This window comes from Lithobates pipiens, unplaced genomic scaffold (genome assembly GCF_037356315.1).
Source record: "Lithobates pipiens isolate NorthernLeopardFrog02 unplaced genomic scaffold, aLitPip1_a1.2 Scaffold_8, whole genome shotgun sequence".
Lineage (NCBI taxonomy): Eukaryota > Metazoa > Chordata > Amphibia > Anura > Ranidae > Lithobates > Lithobates pipiens.
Genome location: NW_027507903.1, coordinates 135,759,876 through 135,783,363, shown reverse-complemented (window position 1 = coordinate 135,783,363; position 23,488 = coordinate 135,759,876). Strand labels below are relative to the sequence as shown.

The window sequence follows — 23,488 nt, the reverse complement described above, 5'->3', positions numbered from 1 at the left end:
CTTTACCTATAAATGTCAGTACCCAGTTATATTATGTACAATTAGGAAAGAATCCAGGCCTTTTTTTTAAAGCAATCTACTAAGCTGGCCAGAACCACCTCAGGGGGAGTCTATTCCACATTTTCACAGCTCTTTCTATGTAGAAACCTTTCCGTATTTGGAGATTAAATCTTTTTTCTTCCAGACATAAAGAGTGCCCCCTTATAAAAATATATAAATCTTGCAAGCTACTCTAGAGCAACCTGAGACTGCAATCAGCGTCAGGTATAAAGATCCCCCTGAGGAAGACACATGATTAGTGCTGTGTGGTCACATGTAGGGGAGGTGCCAGGACGGTGAAGGAGCTTGGATGCATGCTTGTTTGTACAAGCTGCTGACACATACAAGTTTGGAAGTCCTTTGGAGAGGAATCCTAGGCTTAATGCTTTTATAGTTTGGTGTGCTGGAAGCACCTAAAATATGTGAGTACCCTGATGTTATGTTTTCTCAATACATTTTTAAACTAGCGATAATGCACTATCCAGCCTCTTTCTTGTTTTGAATTGAGGAAAACTTCTCTGGATTTTCCTGTGGCTCCCTGCTGAGCCATTTCAGTTAGAGCCCAGGAGTGGTTCAACATAACATAACATAATAAGTACATAACTTTACATTTTTCAACATTAAACCTCATCTGCCACATAGTTGCCCAATTAAACAGTGCATTGAGGTCGGCTTGCAAGTTGGAGACATCCTGTAAGGACGTTATTCCACTGCATAGCTTGGTGTCATCTGCAAACACTGAAATGGTACTTTTAATCTTAGACCCAATATCATTTATAAAGATATTAAAAAGTAAGAGTCCCAGCACTGAACCTTGGGGTACACCACTGATAACCTTAGACCATTCAGAGTAAGAATCATTAACCACTACTCTCTGAATTCTGTCTTTTAGACAGTTTTCTATCCATTTACAAACTGATATTTCCAAACCTGTAGACTTTACCTTACACATTAAACATGTGTGGGGAACCGTGTTAAACACTTTTGCAAAATCTAAGTATACTATGTCCACAGCCACCCCTCTGTCCAAGGTTTTACTTGTCCTTAGTCTTATGCCTTGTTGAGTCCATAAGCCTCAGTTTTATGAGTGGTGGTTTCTCCCATTACTTTATTTTCATGCATTATTGTCTTCATATTTGGAGGTTGATATCTACCCACCGGGATTAACACTTCAACAGTTTGGTTGTTTTTTTTTCACTTATTTTTTGGACTCCTTTTTAATGTTTTTATTCACTTTTCACAGTGTGGACTTTAAATTTCATTAACTTTGCACTTTATATTTTTATGTACATTTAATTATGTTTGCACAAGTTCTGAATGTTTAAACAATAGTTTTATTTATATGGTCCAATACCATTCTTATTTAGCTCCACCCTTTTCTATATTTGTTTTGTTATTTGCAATTATCATTTGTTGTGCTGGCTGCTGTTTCATGTTTTGTTGACAGCACAGTATTTACTAATTCTCTACATGTTCTTAGTCTGCTTGCCTTCAGCAAACTGTTTGCAGACTTTCTTGTGCATTATCCTTAGAAGAGGCTTCTTTCTGGGAAGACAGCCATGCGGACCAATTTGATGCAGTGTGCGACGTATGGTCTGAGCACTGACAGGCTGACCCCCCCACCCCTTCAACCTCTGCAGCAACGCTGGCAGCACTCATACGTCTATTTCCCAAAGACAACCTCTGGATATGAAGCTGAGCACGTGCACTCAACTTCTTTGGTCAACCATGGCGAGGCCTGTTCTGAGTGGAACCTGTCCTGCTAAACTGCTGTATGGTCTTGGCCATCATGCTGCAGCTTAGTTTCAGAGTCTTGGCAATCTTCTTATAGCCTAGGCCAGGGATATGCAATTAGCGGACCTCCAGCTGTTGTAGAACTACAAGTCCCATGAGGCATAGCAAGACTCTGACAGCCACGAGCATGACACCCAGAGGCAGAGGCATGATGGGACTTGTAGTTTTGCAACAGCTGAAGGTTCGCTAATAGCATATACCTGGCCTAGGCCATCTTTATGCAGAGCAACAATTTTTTTTCAGATCCTCAGAGAGTTCTTTGCCATGAGGTACCATGTTGAACTTCCAGTGACCAGTATGAGAGAGTGAGAGAGTGAGAGCGATAACACCAAATTTAACACACCTGAGACCTTGTAACACTAACGAGTCACATGACACCGGAGACATTTTCACTTAGGGGTGTACTCACTTTTATTGCCAGGGGTTTAGAAACTAATAGCTGTGTGTTGAGTTATTTTGAGGGGACAGCAAATTTACACTGTTATACAAGCTGTACACTCACTACTTTACATTGTAGCAAAGTGTCATTTCTTCAGTGTTGTCACATGAAAAGATATAATAAAATATTTACAAAAATGTGAGGGGTGTACTCTTTTGTCAGATACTGTATATATATATATATATATATATATATATATATATATATATATATATATATATATATATATATATATATATATATATATATATATATATATATATTCAGTTTGTAAACTTTAATTCTGGATTAGTCATTCATGCCTAGATTAGGTTGCTATGACAACCAAGGTCATAATCATAGCTAAAGGGTGATTTCAATGTATGCAATTCTGTTTTCAAGCAACACAATAGGTTTGTTAGGAAAATAAAGCTGTAGAGAGATGTACAGTGAATTACTCACTGCCCTAGGGGCCCATTTGTATTGTTCTCACAGCAGCCTGGTTCCTTTAGCATGAAGTTGATGGCAGAAGCTGCATAGTATAAAAAAAAAATCATACCATATGTAAATAGGGCTGTTAAGTGAAATCAGGACTGTACAGTATCCACAAGTTGGTATTACCACCTGAGACAAGGACATGCCAATGAGAGGGTTGTCTGTCTAAAGAACTGTATATAGTATGGTGATAGTTATGGCCACGTCTAGAGAGTGTTCATCTCATGCAGAGGCTCTGTCAGTGAGGTCTACTGTATTTTTCTAATCCACTTTGGAGAAGCTGAGGATTAAGTTGGTAGTAAACGCTATTGATTATTTTTTTTTTTAATGGGCCCCCCTGCAGATTTATGCCATATTGTAAACCTCACTATAGTTAAGGTACATTTTTAGACTCTTGTAGGCCTAATGGCACTGCTACCTTGTCATTGTTCTTTATGTGTTATGAATAAAGTTATTTTGGGAGGGTTATAAAAGAATGTATGAATGTTTTTTGGTCATGGACATTTTGTGAAAAGATAAATGAGTGTGTTAATACTGAAGTTTAGCTAAAAAATATTTTTAGCCCTACATTTCTTTTTTTAACTAACTTACCTGTAAAGTCTCACACCGTGAGGGAGCTGGGCGTTTTTCAGGAGCTACAGAGCTAAAAATAGCGCCTGTATCGCGACTGAAAAAAACCGACCCCTTTCACCCCAGTGTGAGGCTGGGTTCACATTGCAGCGATGCGATCAGTTCGCATATCGCAGTGCGATCTGCAAACTCGGACAGGAATCGGATCGCATGGTGTGAACACCCATGCGATCCGATTCTGCTGCGGACCGAAAAAAAAGGGTCCTGTGCGAGTTTCGGCCGGATGCGATGCGAATTCAGCCATACTATCTGTATGGCTGAAATCTCATCGCACAGAGATCAGATGTGATTTGCACTGCAGTGCGGTGCGAATCACATCCGATCTGGTCACCGCAGCAGTGTGAATCCAGCCTGAAAGCCGGAGGGCTTTCACACTGGAGTGATGCGCTGGCAGAACGGTGAAAAAAGTCCTGCTAGCAGCATCTTAGGAGCGGTGTATCCACTGCTTCTTCACCACTCCTACCCATTGAAATCAATGGGGCAGCGCAGCTGTACCGCTGGCAAAGCGCCGCTCTACCACCGATGCCTGCACCGCCCCAGTGTGAAAGGGGCCTTAATCCCATGCACACCAGACGTTCAGAGAAAGGAAGAGGATGTGGCATCCCTGTAGTGAAGATTTCTCCAGGATCCAGCAGCCTGCGTGACGTGGGACATACTTAATTACAGGTAAGTTAGGTCAATAAAGATGTAGGGCTAAAATAGTTCTCAGCTTTAAGACCCCTTTCACACCACACCGCCCATAGCGTCGGCGGTAAAACGCCGCTATTTTTAGTGGTGTTTTACCGCCGGATTTGCAGCACATATCGGCCGCTAGCGGGGTGCTTTTACCCCCCTGCTAGCGGCTGAGAAAGGGTTAAAACCGCCGGCGGTATTACAGCACTGCCCCATTGATTTAAATGGGGAGCAGCGGTGGAGGAGCAGTAAACACTCTGCTCCTTCACTGCTCCAAAGAAGCTGCTGGCAGGACTTTTCCTGACGTCCTGCCAGCGCACCGCTCCAGTGTGAAAGCCCTTGGGGCTTTCACACTGCAGACAATGGTGCAGCAGTTTTAGAGCGGATTGCAGGCGCTATTTCTAACGCTATAGCAACTGCAAAACGTCCTGGTGTGAAAGGGGTCTAAAGGCTGTCTTGTGCCCAGAACTACTGAACAGATTGCACTGATTACATGTGCTAACAAGCTCTATTATCAAATTGTAATTTCTTTAGCTAATATTTACTGTTCCACCTGAACAGTAGTGGCATGGATAATTTCCACAACATTGTCAGTTTTTTTTTTTTTATTGGCTTTGCTTTCACAGTTCACACCTTGTTACAAAATAGTTGCCCAACATCAACCAATCAGGTTTAACTTTTCAGTTCTGTGCTACCTTATACTAGCCACTTGCGTATACAGTGGAACCTTGGATTACAAGCATAATCCATTCCAGGAGAATGCTTGTAATCCAAAGTATTCGCATATCAAAGCGAGTTTCCCCATAGAAGTCAATGGAAACTGACATAATTCATTCCACATTGACTTCTATTACATGCAATACCGCATGTGGCTAGAGGTGGGGGGTTCCGAAGAGCCTCGGAAATACTCAGGGACAGCTCAGAAAGCCTCGGGAAGGGAGTATTTCTGAGTATTTCCGAGTATTTCAGAGTTATTCCAAGTTTTTCCGAACGGCTTCGAACCATTCCAAATGCGGTACTGCACCGCCCATTAGCTTGAATTCTGCTCATTTTGCGAGACAACACTCGCAAACCGAGTCAGAATAATAAATAAAAAAGTTGCTCGTCTTTCAAAGCGCTCGTTAACTGTGTTACTTGTAAACCAAGGTTCCAATGTGCATATTCCTTTTTCCCTCTAGAGCCACTCAGACACTGTGAGGACAATATATCATATCTACAGAGCCCCCTAGGCCAGTGTGCAGCATTGTCTATTCTCATGTGCCATGTTATAGTGTTACTAAACCCAAGACCCTGCATTCACTATATCTGGTCTCCCACAGTACACATAACATGGAAATGCAATTATTTTAATACATATAAACTGCTAAAAACCTTTTCTCATCAGCAGTATATAGCAGTCTTGTGACTGCTATCAGTGTCTGGTTAAAGCTTGTAGGAGCAGTTTTCATTCTATTGCAGCTATACCAGGGTTTCTCGACTCCAGTCCTCAAGTCGCCCCAACAGGACATGTTTTCAGGTTTTCCATTATTTTGCACAGGTGATTTGATCAGTTTCACTGCCTTAGTAATTACCACAGCAATTTCATATGAGGGAAATCCTGAAAACGTGACCTGTTGGGGCGCCTTGAGGACTGGAGTTGAGAAACACTGGACTGTACTATGAGGCTGCAGGACACCTGACCCTGTGTCTGCACAGTGCTGATTGGCCCTGTGCTGATCCCATGCACCCTCCCAAGAAAAAAAAAAAAACTCTCTAGCAATACACACTATACCGGGCATGTGCAGAGTGCCCTCAAAGGCTCTGTCTTATCAGGAGATGGATTGGGGAAGGGGTGGATCAGAGAAGACAGAATCAAACAGCTATTTTTACACAATGCGGAGGATTAACCCCTTAGGTTCCACAGTATAACAAGCATGATTTACTGCATATACAGACTGATTTTACTGTTGTGAGTTTAGTAACACTTTAAGCAAATCAATGGGTATATAGGGTATGTATGTTTTTTCCTATGTAAAAAAAATGTTAGCTAGATTGAACTCTGAGGCTGTAGTAGATGGACCTGTGTAAAACTTTATACTCTTGATTTTTCTTGGCCTCAAGCTTCTCTCTAGGCTTTACATTTTCAAATACTTTTATTAGCAGTTTACCACCCAGGTGACAGAACAACAGAGCACAGAGCCCTTGCACACACTGTTTCTTTTTTATTTCACATAAAACAGATTTTAATAAAATCACAGCATATCAAATTGTTTCATCATAAGACTCCACGCACACTGGGCTTAAAAAATGCCAGTTCCCTTTTCTGCCAGAAAGCTCCAATCAAAGACGCAAACCAGAAGTGTTTTTATTCCTGGCTCTAAACCCTGAGCTCAAAATATGCCTGTAATCATCCTAATGTGCATGGGCACATAGAATAACATTGAGTTGCTTCTACAAGCAAAATACAAAACTTCTGTAGAAGTAGCGATTTTTAAACCAGTGTGCATGACAGGAACGGTGCTACCACTAGACAAACTAGGCAGCCGCCTAGGGCGCACTACTGCCTAGGGTGTCCGGCCACTGTTGTGCCTGCTCTCTTCTCTCTGCAGCAAGAAGCTAAGTCTCAGCATCAGCAGGCAACCGCCGCTCCATTCACACAGAGTGTCAGAGGCACAGCGGTGGCGGAGGACTGTGTCTGTGTCCTGACTCCCAAATTAATGGAAGCAAGCAACATTCATTGATGGGCACTGATAGACTGCATTTGATGGGTGCTGGTGAAGCTGCATTGATGGGCGCTGGTGAGGCTGCATTTGATGGGTGCTGGTGAAGCTGCATTGATGGGCACTGGTAGGCTGCATTTGATGGGCGCTGATGAGGCTGCATTGATGGGCGCTAGAAGGGTGCATTGATGGGCAATGATGAGGCTGCATTTGATGGGCAATGATGAGGCTGCATTAATGGGCAATGATGAGGCTGCATTTGATGGGTGTAGGTGGGGCTGCACTTGTTGGTCGCTGGTGGGCTGCATTTTATGGGCGCTTCATTAAAAGGTGGGTTATACATGGGTAGGGCAAAGGGGTGGGGCCAAGGGGGGCAGCAAAATTAGGTTTTGCCTAAGGTATCAAAAATCCTTGCACCAGCCCTGGTGCATGGGGCCTTATAAATCTACATTTTACCTTGGTAAATGAAAAGAACAAAAACAATACAAAAAAACTAAGGATTTCTTTTTAACAAACTACAGTCATTTATGGAAGGCCCTGGCCAAGTGGGATATTTTATCACATCCCTTCTGCACCTCTCAATTCTGATCCACTATCTTCCCTCTTATTCTTTGCAAGCACAGGGTCCAGTAGTTCTCTGAAGCTGCTCATATTCCTGTAATTAGAGAAAAAGGTTTTAGAATTTGTTGTTGCTTACACACCCCCCACAGTGTCCCCCTGTGTCCTCCTCCACCCACGTGTCCCCCTGTGCATTACACCCCCCCCCACAGTGTCTCCCTATGCCATACACCCCCCACAGTGTCCCCCTATGCCTTGCATGCCCCCACAGTGTCCCCCCTGTGCCTTACACCCCCCCACAGTGTCCCCCTGTGCCTTACATGCCCCCACAGTGTCCCCCCTGTGCCTTACATCCCCCCACAGTGTCCCCGTGTCCTCCTCCACCCACATGTCCCCCTGTGTCCTACACCCCCCCCAGAGTGTCCCCCTGTGCCTTACACTCCCCCACCATGTCCCCCTGTGCCTTACTCCCCTCCACAGTGCCCCCTATGCCTTACACCCCCCCACAGTGTCCCCATGTGCCTTACAACCCTCCACAGTGTCCCCCTATGCCTTACACCCCACCACAGTGTCCCCCTGTGCCTTACACCCCTCCACAGTGTCCCCCTATGCCTTACACCCCCCACAGTGTACCCCTGTGCCTTACTCCCCCCGCAATGTCCCCCTGTACCTTACACCCTCCCTCCCACAGTGTCCCCCTGTGATTTACACCCCCCACAGTGTCCCCCTGTGCCTTACACCCCCACAGTGTCCCTCTGTGCCTTACACCCCCCCCCCCCGCAGTTTCCCCCAGTGCCTTATACCCCCCACACTGTGTGTCCCATGCCCTGTGATGTGCTGTGTGCCCTGCTGTGAACTCCCTGATGTGCCCTGTGCTTTGCAGTGTACCCTCTGATGTAACCTACTGTGTGCCCCATGCCCTGTGATGTGTCCTGCTGTGTACCGCCAAATTTGCCCTGTTTCCAATGATGTGCCCTACTATGTGCCACATGCCCTGTGATGTGCCGCATACCCTTCTGTATACCTCCTGATGTGCCCCATTGTGTACCCCATGATGTGCCTACTATGTGCCTACTGTGTGCCCCATGCCCTGCTGTGTACCCCCTGATGTTCCCTGTGCCCCCTGTGATGCACCATGCTGTGCTTAATACAGGTATACCCCACTTTTAAGTACACAATGGGGTTTATTTACTAAAGCTTGAAAGTGCAAAATCAGGCTCACTTCTGCATAGAAACCAATGAGCTTCTCACCTCAGCTTGTTCAATTACGCTTTGGTAATAAAACCTGGAAGCTCATTGGTGTCTATGCAGAAGTTAGCCTGATTTTGCACTTTCCAGCTTTAGTAAATAAACCCCATTATATACTTAAAAGTGGTGTATGCCTGTAATGTGCCCTGCTGTATACAGCATAATAAACCCTGCTTTGTGCCCCGTGATGTGCCCCGTGCTCTACTGTGTGTCCTGTGATGTGCCTCATGCCCTATGATGATCTCAGTGCCCTGCTGTGTACCCCCTGATGTGCCCTTTGCCCCATGATGTGCCTTCCTGTGTGCCCTGTGATGTGCCCTACTGTGCCCCAAGCCCTGTGTTGTTCCCTGCTGTGTACCCTTTGATGTGCCCTGCTGTGCACCCCATGCCCTGTGATGTGCCTGTGCATTACTGTGTGCCCCATAATTTGTGTAGGTGTGGCTTGCATGTGGGTGGGGACACAGGAGGCCTCATGATCTTCTATTGTCCAGGGGCCCCATGAGTTGTCAGTCCACCCCTGGTCTGTCTAATACACATTAACCTATATTAACTTATTTGTGTATCACGTAGCTCAAATCAAAAAGGTATAGCTCTACAGCCTATTCGGAAAGGTAGTAATTTTTTTCCATTTATAGTTTTTAGCTGATTATAAAGCCAGGTACACAGTGCAGTTTTTTGGGTTTTTTTTTGTGCAAACCCGCTGGTTGCATGTAAAAAAACTGTCAGTTCCAGATGGAGCAACTAAACTAACCATGCGAGGTTAGTCCAGCGATCTCCCTCCGCCCCGCTGAGCTGCTGTATTCTGACCAGAACACGCTGATCGGGAGTCGGTCGGCTGCTGGTTTTCCAGCATGCACATCTAACAGAAGCGACATACACGGGAGGAATGTCAGCCGGTATTTTGTGTTTCAGAAAATGTCTCCCGACATTCTGCCCGTGTGTACGGGGCTTTAAACAGAGCAGTGTAAGTCAGTCATTTATATTTGCAATGCTGAGGATTTATCCAAAGGTATTCATTCTTCACAGATTTACATTTTGACATTTTGGGGTTGATTTACTAAAAGTGGAGAATGCAAAATCTGGTGCAGCTGTGTATGGTAGCCAATCAACTCCTAACTTCAGCTTGTTCGATTAAGCTTTTACAATAAACCCTGGAAGCTGATCGGTTTCTGTGCAGAGCTGCACCAGATTTTGCACACTTCAGCTTTAGTAAATCAACCCCTTTGTGTTGTACTTGATTGAAAAATGCTGCACACATTTACCTGTCCCTCCTAGTTTGCATGATGTATGTGCGTTCTCGTTTCATCTTCTCCAGTCTCTCTCGCACTGCAGACTTTTGTCGTTCTGTATCTCCCTGTATGTTATCAATATGGTAAAAATACAATGTGACAGAAACAGTCATCCATAGTGAACTGATTGATTGATTGATTGATTGATTAGCGAGTACAAAGAAAGCTTGTCTGTTCTTGCTAATCAACAAAAAATGGATTCACTATGAAAATACTCCTGGTTACATTTCTAGCACTCCACACCTGCAATCTCCCCACCCATATGAGCAGACAGATGCACTGACAAGGAGCTGCAGGAGTTCCGCATGGTACCCACAACTTGCAGTTCGCTGGTGCAATGCTTTACAGGCTCCAGGTAAAAAAATAAAAATAAATGCATATTTTTTAACCTACAAAAAAGTGCTAATTTATTTCTATTTAAAAAAAAAAGGTGAAATAATCTTTTAGCCCCCATTTACATTGGGCCAATTTGGCAAAAGTAGTTCCTGTACTACTTTTGGTGACTTGCCGGTTTGAAATCGTGCGAGTTAGTGTGAACCTAGGCTTAAAGGAAATCTCCAAAAGCGAGGGGAATTTTCCTCTTGGGTAGTTGTCATCACAACAGGTGTTCCCATTAGATGATTTTCCCTATACCTCTTAGGCCCCTTACACACTTTTACGACTTCGAACTGCAAAGACACATGGCAAGTCGTACCCCATGATTTCTAATAAGTACCATTCATATCTGTGCAACTTCAAGTCGCACCGACTTCAAAGTAGTCCCTGCACTACTTTGGTCCGACTTTGATGCAAGTTACACAGGCATTTCCTAAAATCACATCAAAATCGCATCAAAATTGTGGGCGTGAAATTGTGGTAAAATCACGGCAAAATCATGCCTTAGCCCCTGTACACACGGTCGTAGATTTCCACAACCAAATCCTTCGGATTTTCCCCGTCGGATCTTGTCCGAAACTGTTGCATACACACGGTCGGACAAAGTTGGCGAAAAATCCGATCTTTCAGAACGTGATGACGTAATTTCGTTACGATGGGACTACATTCAGGCTAGTAGCCAATAGCTTTGGTGTATGAATTTGATCTGAGCATGCGTGGCACTTTGTCCGATCGGAATTCTCTACACATGATCGGAGTATGTCCGATCGGACCAGTTGGTCGGGAAATATTTCCAACATGTTGGAAAATTGGGTCCGACGGATATTCGGACGGAATCAGTCCGATGCATACCACACACAGTGGGATTATCCGATGACAGGGTCCGATAGGACACATTCCGACGGATTCTCCGACCGTGTGTACAAGGGCTTAGGCCCCTTTCACACTATAAGCCTGTCCGTTTTTCAGGCAGATCCGAGCGGACCATCCATTGACTCCTATGGGCAGGCGGATGTCAGTGGAGATGATACCCATCTGCCAATCCGATCCACTCAAGACAGATGTATAGCAATATATCTGCCATCTGTCTTGGCGGATCAGATCGGATGAGATCTGATGAAAACGGACATGCTGTCTGTTTTCATCTGATAAACCCATAGAGATCAGCAGGGCTTTGATAGGTCGCTCCCCGCTCAGTGGGCAGGCTGTCATACGCCAGCTCAGCAGGGATCGATGGAGCGATCTCCTGCGGAGCTGGCGGACTCCGCTGAGGGGATCCGCTCCGTGTGAAAGGGGCCTTAGGCATTCAGTCTGGTATGGATTAGTAGGTCAGGAAAGAGAGGAGATGAGCGAGCGCCCCCCCCCCCCCCCCCGAACCAAACCCGATCGAATGCCCTCAACATGGGGAGGTGGGTGCTTTGGGGCCGGGGGGGCTCTAAACCTCTCCCACCCCAAACTACCTTGCCCCTATGTTGATGGGGACAAGGACCTCTTCCCGACAACCAGTTTATCAGAATCTGGAAGCCCCCTTTATCAAAAAGACCCCCAGATCCCAGCCCCCTGTGGGGGTATTTCCTCCTAATCTATACCAGGTCTGGTATGGTCTTTGGGGGGGGGGGCACGCTGTTTTTTTGGTGAATTCTTCTAGCCAGCATTTTTTTTTTACATTCAGCTGTCAGCGGGGATCTCGCTGACAGCTGATGACTCATCAGTTTTCAAGGACACGATGGCCAACTTCCTGCCCCACTCCTTAGTAATCAGCTATATACAGTGAATGTAAAAAACAAAACAAAATCACGGTAAAATCACAGTTACAAAAACATAGAAAGCATAGCAAAAAGCACTGAAGAAATGCTCAAAAGCAACATGCATAGATGTGAATCGAGCCTTAGGCCCTATTCACACATGCAGACTGTTCATTTTATCAGTTCAGTCACTTTTTAGTTTATATCAGTTTGTCATCAGTTTTTCTTCCACCTTTATATCCATTTTTTACATCTGCCAGCTACAGTCCTTAAGCACACAGAGCCATTATTTCATGAAAAAACAGACTGTTTGTCCATTTTCATCCGCTTTGCATCTGTTTTTCCTCCAATCCGTTTTTTTTTTTAACGAACAAAATATAGGGCTTTGATCTGTTTAAAAAAACTGATGTTAACAGAAGCGGATGTAAACGGATGTAGATGAATGATCATCCATTTACACCCATTTTCCCATTAAGATGCATTGATGTCTGTTTTTTGCCCATCATCCAGGGGCTTTATTTTGAGGACAACTCTAACATTTTGGATTTAACCACTTGGTCTTTTCTAAATGACAAGGGTCACCAGCACATCGGTGAATATCTCCATTGCAGATACAGGCAGTAATACAAACTTGACAGAGGCACTTTATCCAAAACTCAAGACAATAGGATTTGCCTAGAGATATACTTTAAGTTAAGACAGTCACTCACCTCTGGCAGTGGCTCTGGAGTCATTTGGGGAGATCTCCTCTCCCGAACCAAACCCGATCGAATGCCCTCAACATGGGGAGGTGGGTGCTTTGGGGCCGGGGGGGCTCTAAACCTCTCCCACCCCAAACTACCTTGCCCCTATGTTGATGGGGACAAGGACCTCTTCCCGACAACCAGTTTATCAGAATCTGGAAGCCCCCTTTATCAAAAAGACCCCCAGATCCCAGCCCCCTGTGGGGGTATTTCCTCCTAATCTATACCAGGTCTGGTATGGTCTTTGGGGGGGGGGCACGCTGTTTTTTTGGTGAATTCTTCTAGCCAGCATTTTTTTTTTACATTCAGCTGTCAGCGGGGATCTCGCTGACAGCTGATGACTCATCAGTTTTCAAGGACACGATGGCCAACTTCCTGCACCACTCCTTAGTAATCAGCTATATACAGTGAATGTAAAAAAAAAAAAAAATCACGGTAAAATCACAGTTACAAAAACATAGAAAGCATAGCAAAAAGCACTGAAGAAATGCTCAAAAGCAACATGCATAGATGTGAATCGAGCCTTAGGCCCTATTCACACATGCAGACTGTTCATTTTATCAGTTTAGTCACTTTTTAGTTTATATCAGTTTGTCATCAGTTTTTCTTCCACCTTTATATCCATTTTTTACATCTGCCAGCTACAGTCCTTAAGCACACAGAGCCATTATTTCATGAAAAAACAGACTGTTTGTCCATTTTCATCCGCTTTGCATCTGTTTTTCCTCCAATCCGTTTTTTTTTTTTAACGAACAAAATATAGGGCTTTGATCTGTTTAAAAAAACTGATGTTAACAGAAGCGGATGTAAACGGATGTAGATGAATGATCATCCATTTACACCCATTTTCCCATTAAGATGCATTGATGTCTGTTTTTTGCCCATCATCCAGGGGCTTTATTTTGAGGACAACTCTAACATTTTGGATTTAACCACTTGGTCTTTTCTAAATGACAAGGGTCACCAGCACATCGGTGAATATCTCCATTGCAGATACAGGCAGTAATACAAACTTGACAGAGGCACTTTATCCAAAACTCAAGACAATAGGATTTGCCTAGAGATATACTTTAAGTTAAGACAGTCACTCACCTCTGGCAGTGGCTCTGGAGTCATTTGGGGAGATCTCCTCTGAGTAACATCCATAAGATCCACCTCAGATTTTCTGTTTCGAGCTATCGAAAGTCTCTCTTGAAACTGTCAGCATTAAGAAAATAACATAATGGAACCTTATGGCAGTGGAAAACATTATCTAGTAGAAACCTAAAATGATAATACAGCAAAAGACCTTAACCTCCCTGGCGGTATGATTAGTTCAGATTTTAGGTGCTGAAAGCGGTACAATTATTTTGCATGGAAATTTGGTGTTTTATATTGTAGGCCTGCAATTCTTAGGAATAACTCACTTAAATCTGTCAAAACCAGAGTCTAGCAGACATCCCGGGTATGATAAAGTTTATAATATAATAAATAATGATAATAAATAATAATAAAAATTATTCAATAATGTAATCAAATCCTAAAACACTGAAATTTGCTAATTTGCAGAATTGTCGCTGTCATTAGATTTAGTGTTTGATGACGAATTTACCCACAAATTGCTATCGCTCAATTCTGCAAGTGATTATAATTTATTATCGCTGTTTTCTAGTTGGTCTAAAATCACTTTTGACATAAAGGGACACTTTTTGGTTGCTATGGGCAATCTCCAAATTCCAGGCAGAAAAAACAGTATTTATAATATAAAAGTGCATGCAGGGCACTGCACAGATCACTAGGGACAAAGGGGGTGTGTAATTTTTTTTATACAGTACTGTAATCTGTAAGATTACAGTACTGTGTGTATTTTGTGTGTTTTTACTTTTTTGAATTTGGCGCCGATCTCCGCTCCTGTGCGTCGTAAAGGCGCAGGGAACGGAGCTCGGCTGCGCTCGGGCACTCTGTGAATCTAGCGGAGGACAGCTTGATCACACAGCGCGAAGGACATCACTGGATCCAGGGGACAAGGTAAGTAACTTCTCCCTGTGTCCTCCCTGCATCCAGCGATGCGATCCCGAGTCTGGCTCGGGGTTACCGCTCGTGGTACTGAAATCACAGCCCGAGCCAGACTCGGGATCACCGCTAGGGAGGTTAAAGCACTAAATACACAATGCAAGTATTTATTTGATCAAGTAACCTAATTTTCCAACAGATTCCACATTGCTTTTTAAGATTCACATTAGTTCCTTTCTAATGGACTTTAAAAGTCCAACTTGTGTAAAAGGAATTAGCTAAATTATTAGTGCAATAAAACTATTTTTCAAGTCATTAAAAGAAAAGTGTAGGACTAAAAAAATTAAAAAATAAACATAAATACTCACCTGCAGCATCTGTCCCTCACCTCCTCTACACGGAGAACTGAGCAATAAAGGACAGCAGATCACTAATTTCTCTGTCTTAGACCCCTTTCACACTGTGGCGTTTTTCAGGCGCTTTAGCATTAAAAAAAGCGCCTGTAAAGCGCTTGAAAGAAGCCTCATCTGCAATCCCAATGTGAAAGTTCCCAAGTACTTTAAGAGCCCTTTCACACTGCCAGCACCCGAAAAACGCTCGTAAAGTGCCGTTTACCACCGTTTTTCGAGTGCTAGTGAGGTGCTTTTAACCCCTGCTAGTGGGAAAATAAAGGGTTAAAAGTGCCCACAAAGCACGGCAAACAATCCGCCGGACTTTCTAACGAGCGGACTTGGCGACACACGGACTCCGAAAGTCCTGCGATTTGTAACGCGATGACGTACAGCATGTACGACGGGACTAGAAAAAGGAAGTTCAATAGCCGGTAGCTTCCTTCTCGTACTTGCTTCAGAGCATGCGTCATTCTTAGTCCGCCGGACTAGCACACTGACGAACGGATTTGTCCGGCAGACAAATTTTGAGTCAAAACTACTTTCTAAGTCCGCCGGACTTTACGATGAAAAAGTCCGCTGGAGCCCACACGCGATCGAATTGACTAAGTCCGCCAGACAATTTGATCGTGTGTACTCGGCATTAATGTGACTATTATCAAAGAGATGGTACCTAAATAAATTCACTGCTAAACTCAAACATGGAGAGATTCTTTAACTCACCCCGGCCTTCAATGTTCTCGGTGTGTTGTGATCTCAAATTCTTACCTGACATTTCTGCAACTCATCCATGCTCAACTTAAAACAATTCATGATGCTTATGTAGATGTTACTGTACTGAAAATGAGATTTTTCTTCTCTGTTGAATTAAGTTGAGCAAACATAGTGCATCATAGTTATGGTGTATCAAAGTATTGTCCTACTCACTCTTAGCATCTGTCTTCTCCTGTCACTGTTGCACTTTAATTCTGCCTCTCTTTGCAAATCATGGAGCCGCTGCAAGGCTTCCTGCTGCTCCCGCAAAGACAGGCGGATGAACACTTTCTCCCTCTGCAGAGCTGCTTGTCCAAGGGGAAGAGAGCACATGTGATGGACACTGCTGTCCACTGTATAAGGCTTTAGCTATGAAATCAATGAAAAATCATATATGATTATAGCACTTTTATAAACAAGTACAGTAATACCAAAAATAGGTTACTGGTGAAAAGAGAAAAATATCAGTAGTAGGTCCTTTATAAAGTATACTTCATATATGTCAGAGAATACCAGACATACATGAAGTATACTTTATAAAGTTGTTGAAGCCAAAGAAATATGTTTTTTTTGTGCCAGTCTTTGATTATAGAGTCTTAACAATTCAGCCATTTGACAACCAATAAATCTTTGTGCAGAGATATTTGCTTTAAAGGGTTATCCTGGAGAAGTCCTGAAGGCAGAGGCGTAGCTTAAAGCTTGTGGGCCCCGATGCAAAAGTTGACCTGGGGTCTCCCCCACTACTTTCAACATACGATACATCCACCGCACGCCAAGATACTCAAAGTGGCTTAAGAGTTTTGAGTTCCTCTGTACATCAGAGGACAGGGATCACTGCTGGAGAATCAGAGGACAGGGACCCTTGCAGGTCATTTGGCATCCCAGCACTGTATACAGCCCCCCCCCCCCCCCCCCACACACACACACACACACACTACACAGGGCTGGAATCAAATTCCTTTACACACAGTCCATCAGTCTTCACATGGTATATCTGGCTTTTATGTTGCCCTTCTGACCTGTGAAATGATCTGGTCGGAACTGCAGTGTAGTTGCAGTAGGCAGATACACCCTGTGTAGATCGTGGCTAACTGACTGGCTGTGTTGTAAAGGAATGTGATTTCAGCCCTGTGGAGGAGGAACAGTATAGAGTGCTGTAATGAGAAAGGAGCTCAGGAGCCGGGCATAGCACGCAGGGTGCTTTGGGGGGGCAACTTAGATCTGGGAGGGCAAAGCCATGTGACACAAGATTTGGAGCCTGCAGCCCTTCAGGGGCCCCCCGAGAAGGTGTTAAGTGATTTGTTTTAGCAATTTCTGAAGATTTCTCTGTCAGTGTTGGCAGGTGTTGGTGTAAGGTCACCTCCCAGAGGTATGTGTCTTTTCAGTTGTCAGGGAAGTGAAGTAAGTAGACATCCCTGGGTGGGGGGGGGGGGGTACAGAGAATTCCAGCTGGTGACTAGGAGACACTGAGCAGTGTCATACCTCACCAGTGACATTGGTCCCATCGTGGCTACAGGACGGCACTCTCCTCCTCTTGCCTCGCTGAGCTTGGTTACCATTCCTGGGCTGTTCTTACCTAATGCTCCTCAGAGGGAAGTCAGGGGGAAGCCAGAACTCTTCTCCATTCAGGAAATGGCTCACATAGTGACCATTGGTTGCAGCTGTTAGTAATTGTTTGTGTTAGCACAGCAGTTTCTGTGGAGTGTTGCGGGCAAAATCCAAACTGAAGGCGATCAAGAAGGTTATTCTCAGGGAGGTGGTAACTCAGGCAGTTGCAGATCATGTGTTCAAGGAGTTTGGACGTAAAAGGGAGCAAGGAGATGGATGATAGGAGTATGGGGATGACCAGTGCATATTTTATAGAGTTGTTGAAGATGCCAGAATTATAGCTCTCAGATGTTAGTAGACCATAACATTCCTCAGAAAGTTTGAGGAGACTTCTTAAACTGCTTCCCTTGTGACCATCACTAGCACCAGTGGACAGAAATTGTTCTCATTGGACACTATAAATATGTATATATATATTTCCGATTTGCCTTTTGATGGACATTGACTATTATAGGTAAAATTAGTTCCTTAAAAGAAAAAACATCTTTACTGTAATAATCACCCTGTGTAAAAAAGGGTGAATGAAGCCTTTGTTAAACATTCACCTGACATTTCTTCAACTTATTTTTCACTAAAATTCACCTGGTTGTTTTATGCCACAGCTTCTGTATGTTCTACACAACACCCCAATGGTTATTTCCTTCAAATTGTTCAGAATCATCTACTCTCTTTTCAGAACTTTTATTTGGCATTTTAGGCCCCCTACAATTAAATTGGAACAACTGCAAAGACCAAAGGAGAATGGTGGATTGGCATTGCCAAACCCCTGATTATATTACATCGCTGCCCAACTACAACACTTTGCTAGGGTCATGGCACTGGTGGGTGCCGGTGTGGACCCAACTTCATTCATTATGCTGTATGTTATAGGAGCGAGCGGTGTCCTTGCGGGGTTGGAGGCTTTGGCCTTCAACAAGGCACACTCTCTTGTGCAAAAGATGTGGAACAAAATGAGGCAGATGCATTAAAATAGCAAACTGAGTCCCTTCTCTGTATTGCAATCTAAATTTCGTCTTCCATAATCCATGTACTTCTACTATCTACATTTGCAGCATGCTTTTAGGGCACAGGCTGGTGGGTGAGGATATCTGGATTCAATCCCCTGCTCCCATATACAACAACATGTCAGAGGTTGAATTCTATAAAGGGTTCATATCTAGATGTTATTATATGCTGCTGAACATTTTTTTTAAAATACTTCCCCTCAAGGGCTGAGAGTAGATGGGTACAGGATGTTGGAGTCTTTGAGGAGGAACAGTGGGAGGAGGCCCTACAGGTGGTGCAGTTGTGCTCTCTTAATGTTACACAGCGCCGGCCCCAGCTGTATATTCTTCTGAGGGTTCACTATATGGCAGCAAGGTTATACAAAATGAGAGTGAGAGAAAATTACACATGTACCCAGTGTGCTAGAGAGCACGGGGACCTGATTCACCTATTGTGAAGATGCCTCAAATTACATCTTTATTGGGGGACCGTCCTGGATACTCTAAATAGGGTGTTCCAAGTGGCCATTCCCACTGATCCCAAACCTTGTATTCTGGGTATAATGGACGATCTTCAAATAAAGGAGGTTACGAAGCAGGCAATAGAAAGGGCCCTTTTCCAGGCACTTAAATTCTGAGACATTGGAAATCTACTGACCCACCCTCAAGCAGGGAGTGGATTGCCCAAATGTGGGATACATTATGCTTAGAAAAGTATATCTTTCAACATAGAGGGCGCCCTGGAAAGTTTCAGGCAGTGTGGTCTCCCTGGTTAGACATGCCAGGTTTGGCTCCTGTCAAATTGGTTCTGGATAGGATACTGTAATATTCGAGTTGCTGGGAGAGGGGAGGGAGGAGACTATAACTGTTGATACTGTACTGTTGATATATAATAAGGGTTGTGCATGCTGGATTATGAAATGGTAATATGATTATTTTTGTTTTGATATAATGTCTCTGGACGTGTCATTGTACTTGTTTTTCTGTTTGTATTCTTAATAAAGCTTTGAGATTAAAAAAAAAAAATTCACCTGGTTGAGCTGTTGACTCATTGTATTTTCTACAGAAAATGCAAGTATTGTCTAAGGGGAGTACTAAACCTATGTTTTCAATAAAGGTTTCAATACAGGTTCAGCATTCCCAAGGTTATTTTTTTATTTTTGTATTTGTATATTTTTAATTGTATATTATAAACAAATAATATAATAATATAAAATAATTTTAAAAAAGCCCCCCCCCCCCCACCAAGGAATAAATAGCCCTGCACTTGAGGTATGTTGGTTGGTACCCCTCTAGCTGAAAAATGACAAACTACAGCTCCCCTGCTATGCTGGTAAAAACCTACATGCACTTCATCATTGGGGTGCTTTGAGTGGGGTTCCGCTCCTGAAGCACTGTTCACAGAAAGAGTTGCCCGCAAGGGGGTCTTATGCTCCCCCTACCTGTCCTCTCTGAGGTTGAAATTTGGGAGGTCTCCCCCTCCCTGGTGAACTAGTTTTAGGTGTCTCCTGGACCACTAACCAGTTCACCAGCGCATGCAGGTAGGAAAAGTGAATAAAACCACCCACACCATTAAAAACACCTTTAGGCCTCGGTTCCACCTATGTGTTTTTTAGTGCATTTTGCAGAAACGCACTACAGTTCATTTAACATGGTTTCCTAAGGAACACGTTCACATCTACTGTATGCGTTTTTAAATCGCTGCATTTTTGGAAAGGGCCAGGGACTTTTTTAAATGCAACACCAGAAACGCATGTAGTGTGTTTTTTAATCTGCCAAACAACAAAAACATCTCAAAATGTGTGAAAAAATGCGTGTGCAAAAACCCAAAACTCACCACATAAAGCACTGTAGAAATGGATCAAAATCAAACTGCATAGGTGTCAATCAGGCCTTATTAATTTTTTTTACTAATATTTACCTTACAGATTCCATTACTCAGTGATCAAACAAAAGTTCTGCCAATGGCATGGTTCAAAGTGTCCAGGGGACTCTGGGGAAGAGTTCCCTGTGACATCACTGCCCAGATTTGGCATTATTTCAAATAGAGGGGTTGATGTCACAAGGAACCATTTCCGAAAGGTTGCCTAATATTGACCTCAGAGATATATAGACAAATAACAGTGTTTGTAAAATATATGTGCTGAATTTGGAAGATTAGAAGCGCAAATCAGTTTTGATATACCTTGATTATATATGTTTGTATGTACTTACAATATCTTGCAGTCTGTCTGGTCTCTCCAACATATGTAGTGGCTGATATGTATGCACAGGACAAAGCAGTTGTGCCTGCAATATAGAGAAATGTAAAAAAGTTGCGACTATTTTGTACGTTGTATCCGCAGGTTAGTTTACATTATGTTTAAGTATTTCTTATAAAACCCTTAAAGATCCTTATAAGGTGCCCCCGCACATAAAGAGTGAGGTCATTTTTTAAATTGTCTCGTAATAATTGGCGCCTAAGGATCCCGTTCAATACATATCTGTTCATATATCGAACTGCAAGGGATACATTTTCAATATTTTGCAAGCTGGACTGATGGGTGTATGTGGTTCCCAGCAATGGATATACCTGTGTAGCCCACATTTATATTTCATCCTTATATATGTTCAATGGGAGAGAATATTTAGCATTCAGCTGTTAGCCTGTTTTTCCTTTCAATTACATATCTTTGTACATTGCGTCCTAGGATTACTGCAAGACATACCTCATTTCTCACTAGCACCCCATTTGCTGGCACTTGTACCATGTCATTCAAGATTTCATCACTCTGTACAGTTTCAGCCAGGGTTTGACAGGCCTCCTCCTTAAGCTGCAGCCATCGACTTTCTGCCTAGAATAGCACAGTAAGAATTTACTGTATGTCCATGTTAGGATCATGCTATGGATGATTATACATTGTTGTCTACTTGGAACTCAAATTATCTGCTTTTATTAGGACTGACTTTTCTGAATGAATGCAAAGAAAGGCACTTCCCATGCACTGGCTTTATTTCAACATAATTCAAGCCACACATCTGTTAGTGCTAATCTCCAAGTGTGAAAGAAATCTAGGAACTAATGAACCCAAATGTTAAAAAATTGAGAGATTGCCTGTATGTAGGTGTATATGCAGATATAAAATACCCATATTTAGTAACATTATAATTTGTTAAAAATACTGAAATACTGTATATATTTAATGAGTACCTTATTTTTTATAAGTAAAACTCCCTGTTAGACTCGAAAAAAGAGGAGGAGGGGGGGAGGGAGTCACTGTAAGCCAACTATGATTTACTGTATTGCACAGAGCAGTGAATCTAATGCCACGTACACACGACCGGACTTTTCGACAGACTAGTTCTGACAGCCTTCCCGACGGACTTTCGGCGGAGGTCCAACGGACTTTCTGACCGAACAGACTTGGCCACACACGAACGGACTAAGTCCCTTCGAAAGTCCGTTAGTTTTGAACGCGATGGCATAAATGGGACTAAACAAGGAAGTTCAATAGCCAGTAGCCAATAGCTGCCCTTGTGTCGTATTTGGTCCATCGGACCAGCATGCAGGCAAACAGTTTTCCCGATTTTTAGTCCGTCGGACTTGAGTCCGTTGGATAGATTTGAAACATGTTCTATTTCTAGGTCCGTAGGATTTTTTTTTATAAAAAATGGTCGGATTAGCCCACACATGATCAGATTGTCCGACAGACTGATCCTGTCGGACCTAGTCTGCCAGAAAGTCCGGTCGTGTGTACGCACCATTACAACTAAAACTTACTGATTGTAGGAGAGGGCAAAGAGACTTTAACAGTGAGCTAAAACTCCTTTACTATCCAGTATTTGATCAAATTGTATTATATTGACTGTGATAGAGCAAAGTAAATGGTCAGTAGTTTTCCGGCTATGGTTCATGCAAGGGTCTGTCAGGAGTCCAGAAACTCATCGACCTTTTATACACACACAACAAGCAAACAGATAAGAGGTGAGGATGGTTACCTTTAATAGCCATTCAAACCCCTTTGTGTCAACTTGTGTGCTTGTTTTTAGGCCAAAATCACCAGGGTTTGTAAACTTTTGATCAGAGTCATTTGGGCATTTTCTGTTTCAATTATGATTTAAAAAGAATAAACACAGTTGATTGATAATAAATGGCTTCAGCCAACCACTAACCATGAGAGGAAGAAAAGTTTTTGTGTTATCATTCATATTCTCTGAAAAATGGCCAAGAAATCATAAATTCTGCCAGGGTATGTAAATGTATAAGCAATATCCACAGTATAATACCTATATACACATACACATCATATGTGGTTTACCCGTTTAACTAAGGCATCTTTAGTCTTTGCTCCTCTCTCTATATCACAGTCCGGTGCTGGTTGTTCTGGCCTAGTCTCCATGTCCTTTTTTCCCTCTTGGCTAAAATTTTCCTGTTTTTGCTCCATGTTTTCATTAATGTTACAGTTCATCAAATACATTTCTGCTTTGCTTTCTGTCTGCATAGTTTGTCGTTTCTCAATAGATTTATTATTAATTGGTAGCTCTGTATTCATGGGCAAATCATCATCGTTGCCTGCCAGTTCCTTTGAAGCCAACTTGAAGTTGTCCAGGCCCAGCCGTTTCCCTTTCTTGTCTACATGTTCTCTGCCAACAATTTGTTCATGTGAACAGCTACTTTTATCCTCTTCTTTCTCTTCTGTATGCTCTGATTTCTTTTTTGTTACTTCATTTTTTATATGTTTTCTTAAACTGTATAAATCTGACAAATCTTTCATATCTGCACTTTCTTGCTCTTCTGTGCTGCGTTGTTCCTCTACTTGCTGTATTTCTCCAGCCACTACATGTTCATCCATCTTTTCCTCAATCCATCCATCTAGACCCATACCTTCATTTCTCTCAGGAACTGAGTTATTCTTACTAATATCACTCAAATTATGTTGAAGAAATATCTGAAAGGGTAAAAGCAGAGCAAAGGAAATGCATCATTAGCTATGGATTATGATTCATGGTGTAATGACACACATGGCATATTCGTATCTAAGCCTAGCAGCACTTGAGGCCCAATATAGTCTATCTGAA

General features: G+C 43.0%; 1 protein-coding gene across 1 annotated transcript; it reads right to left on the bottom strand.

Moving 5' to 3' along the window:
• Positions 1–6,227: 6,227 nt before the first annotated feature.
• On the bottom strand, positions 6,228–23,352 carry LOC143964490 (uncharacterized). Its single transcript, XM_077474261.1, has 7 exons — positions 22,729–23,352; positions 21,139–21,264; positions 20,645–20,719; positions 16,014–16,208; positions 13,798–13,902; positions 9,816–9,907; positions 6,228–7,402 (listed from the first exon to the last, which is right to left on the bottom strand). The coding sequence occupies exons 1-7, from the start codon at positions 23,290–23,292 to the stop codon at positions 7,306–7,308; spliced, it is 1,254 nt and encodes a 417-aa protein (XP_077330387.1). The 5' UTR covers positions 23,293–23,352; the 3' UTR covers positions 6,228–7,305.
• Positions 23,353–23,488: the final 136 nt, after the last annotated feature.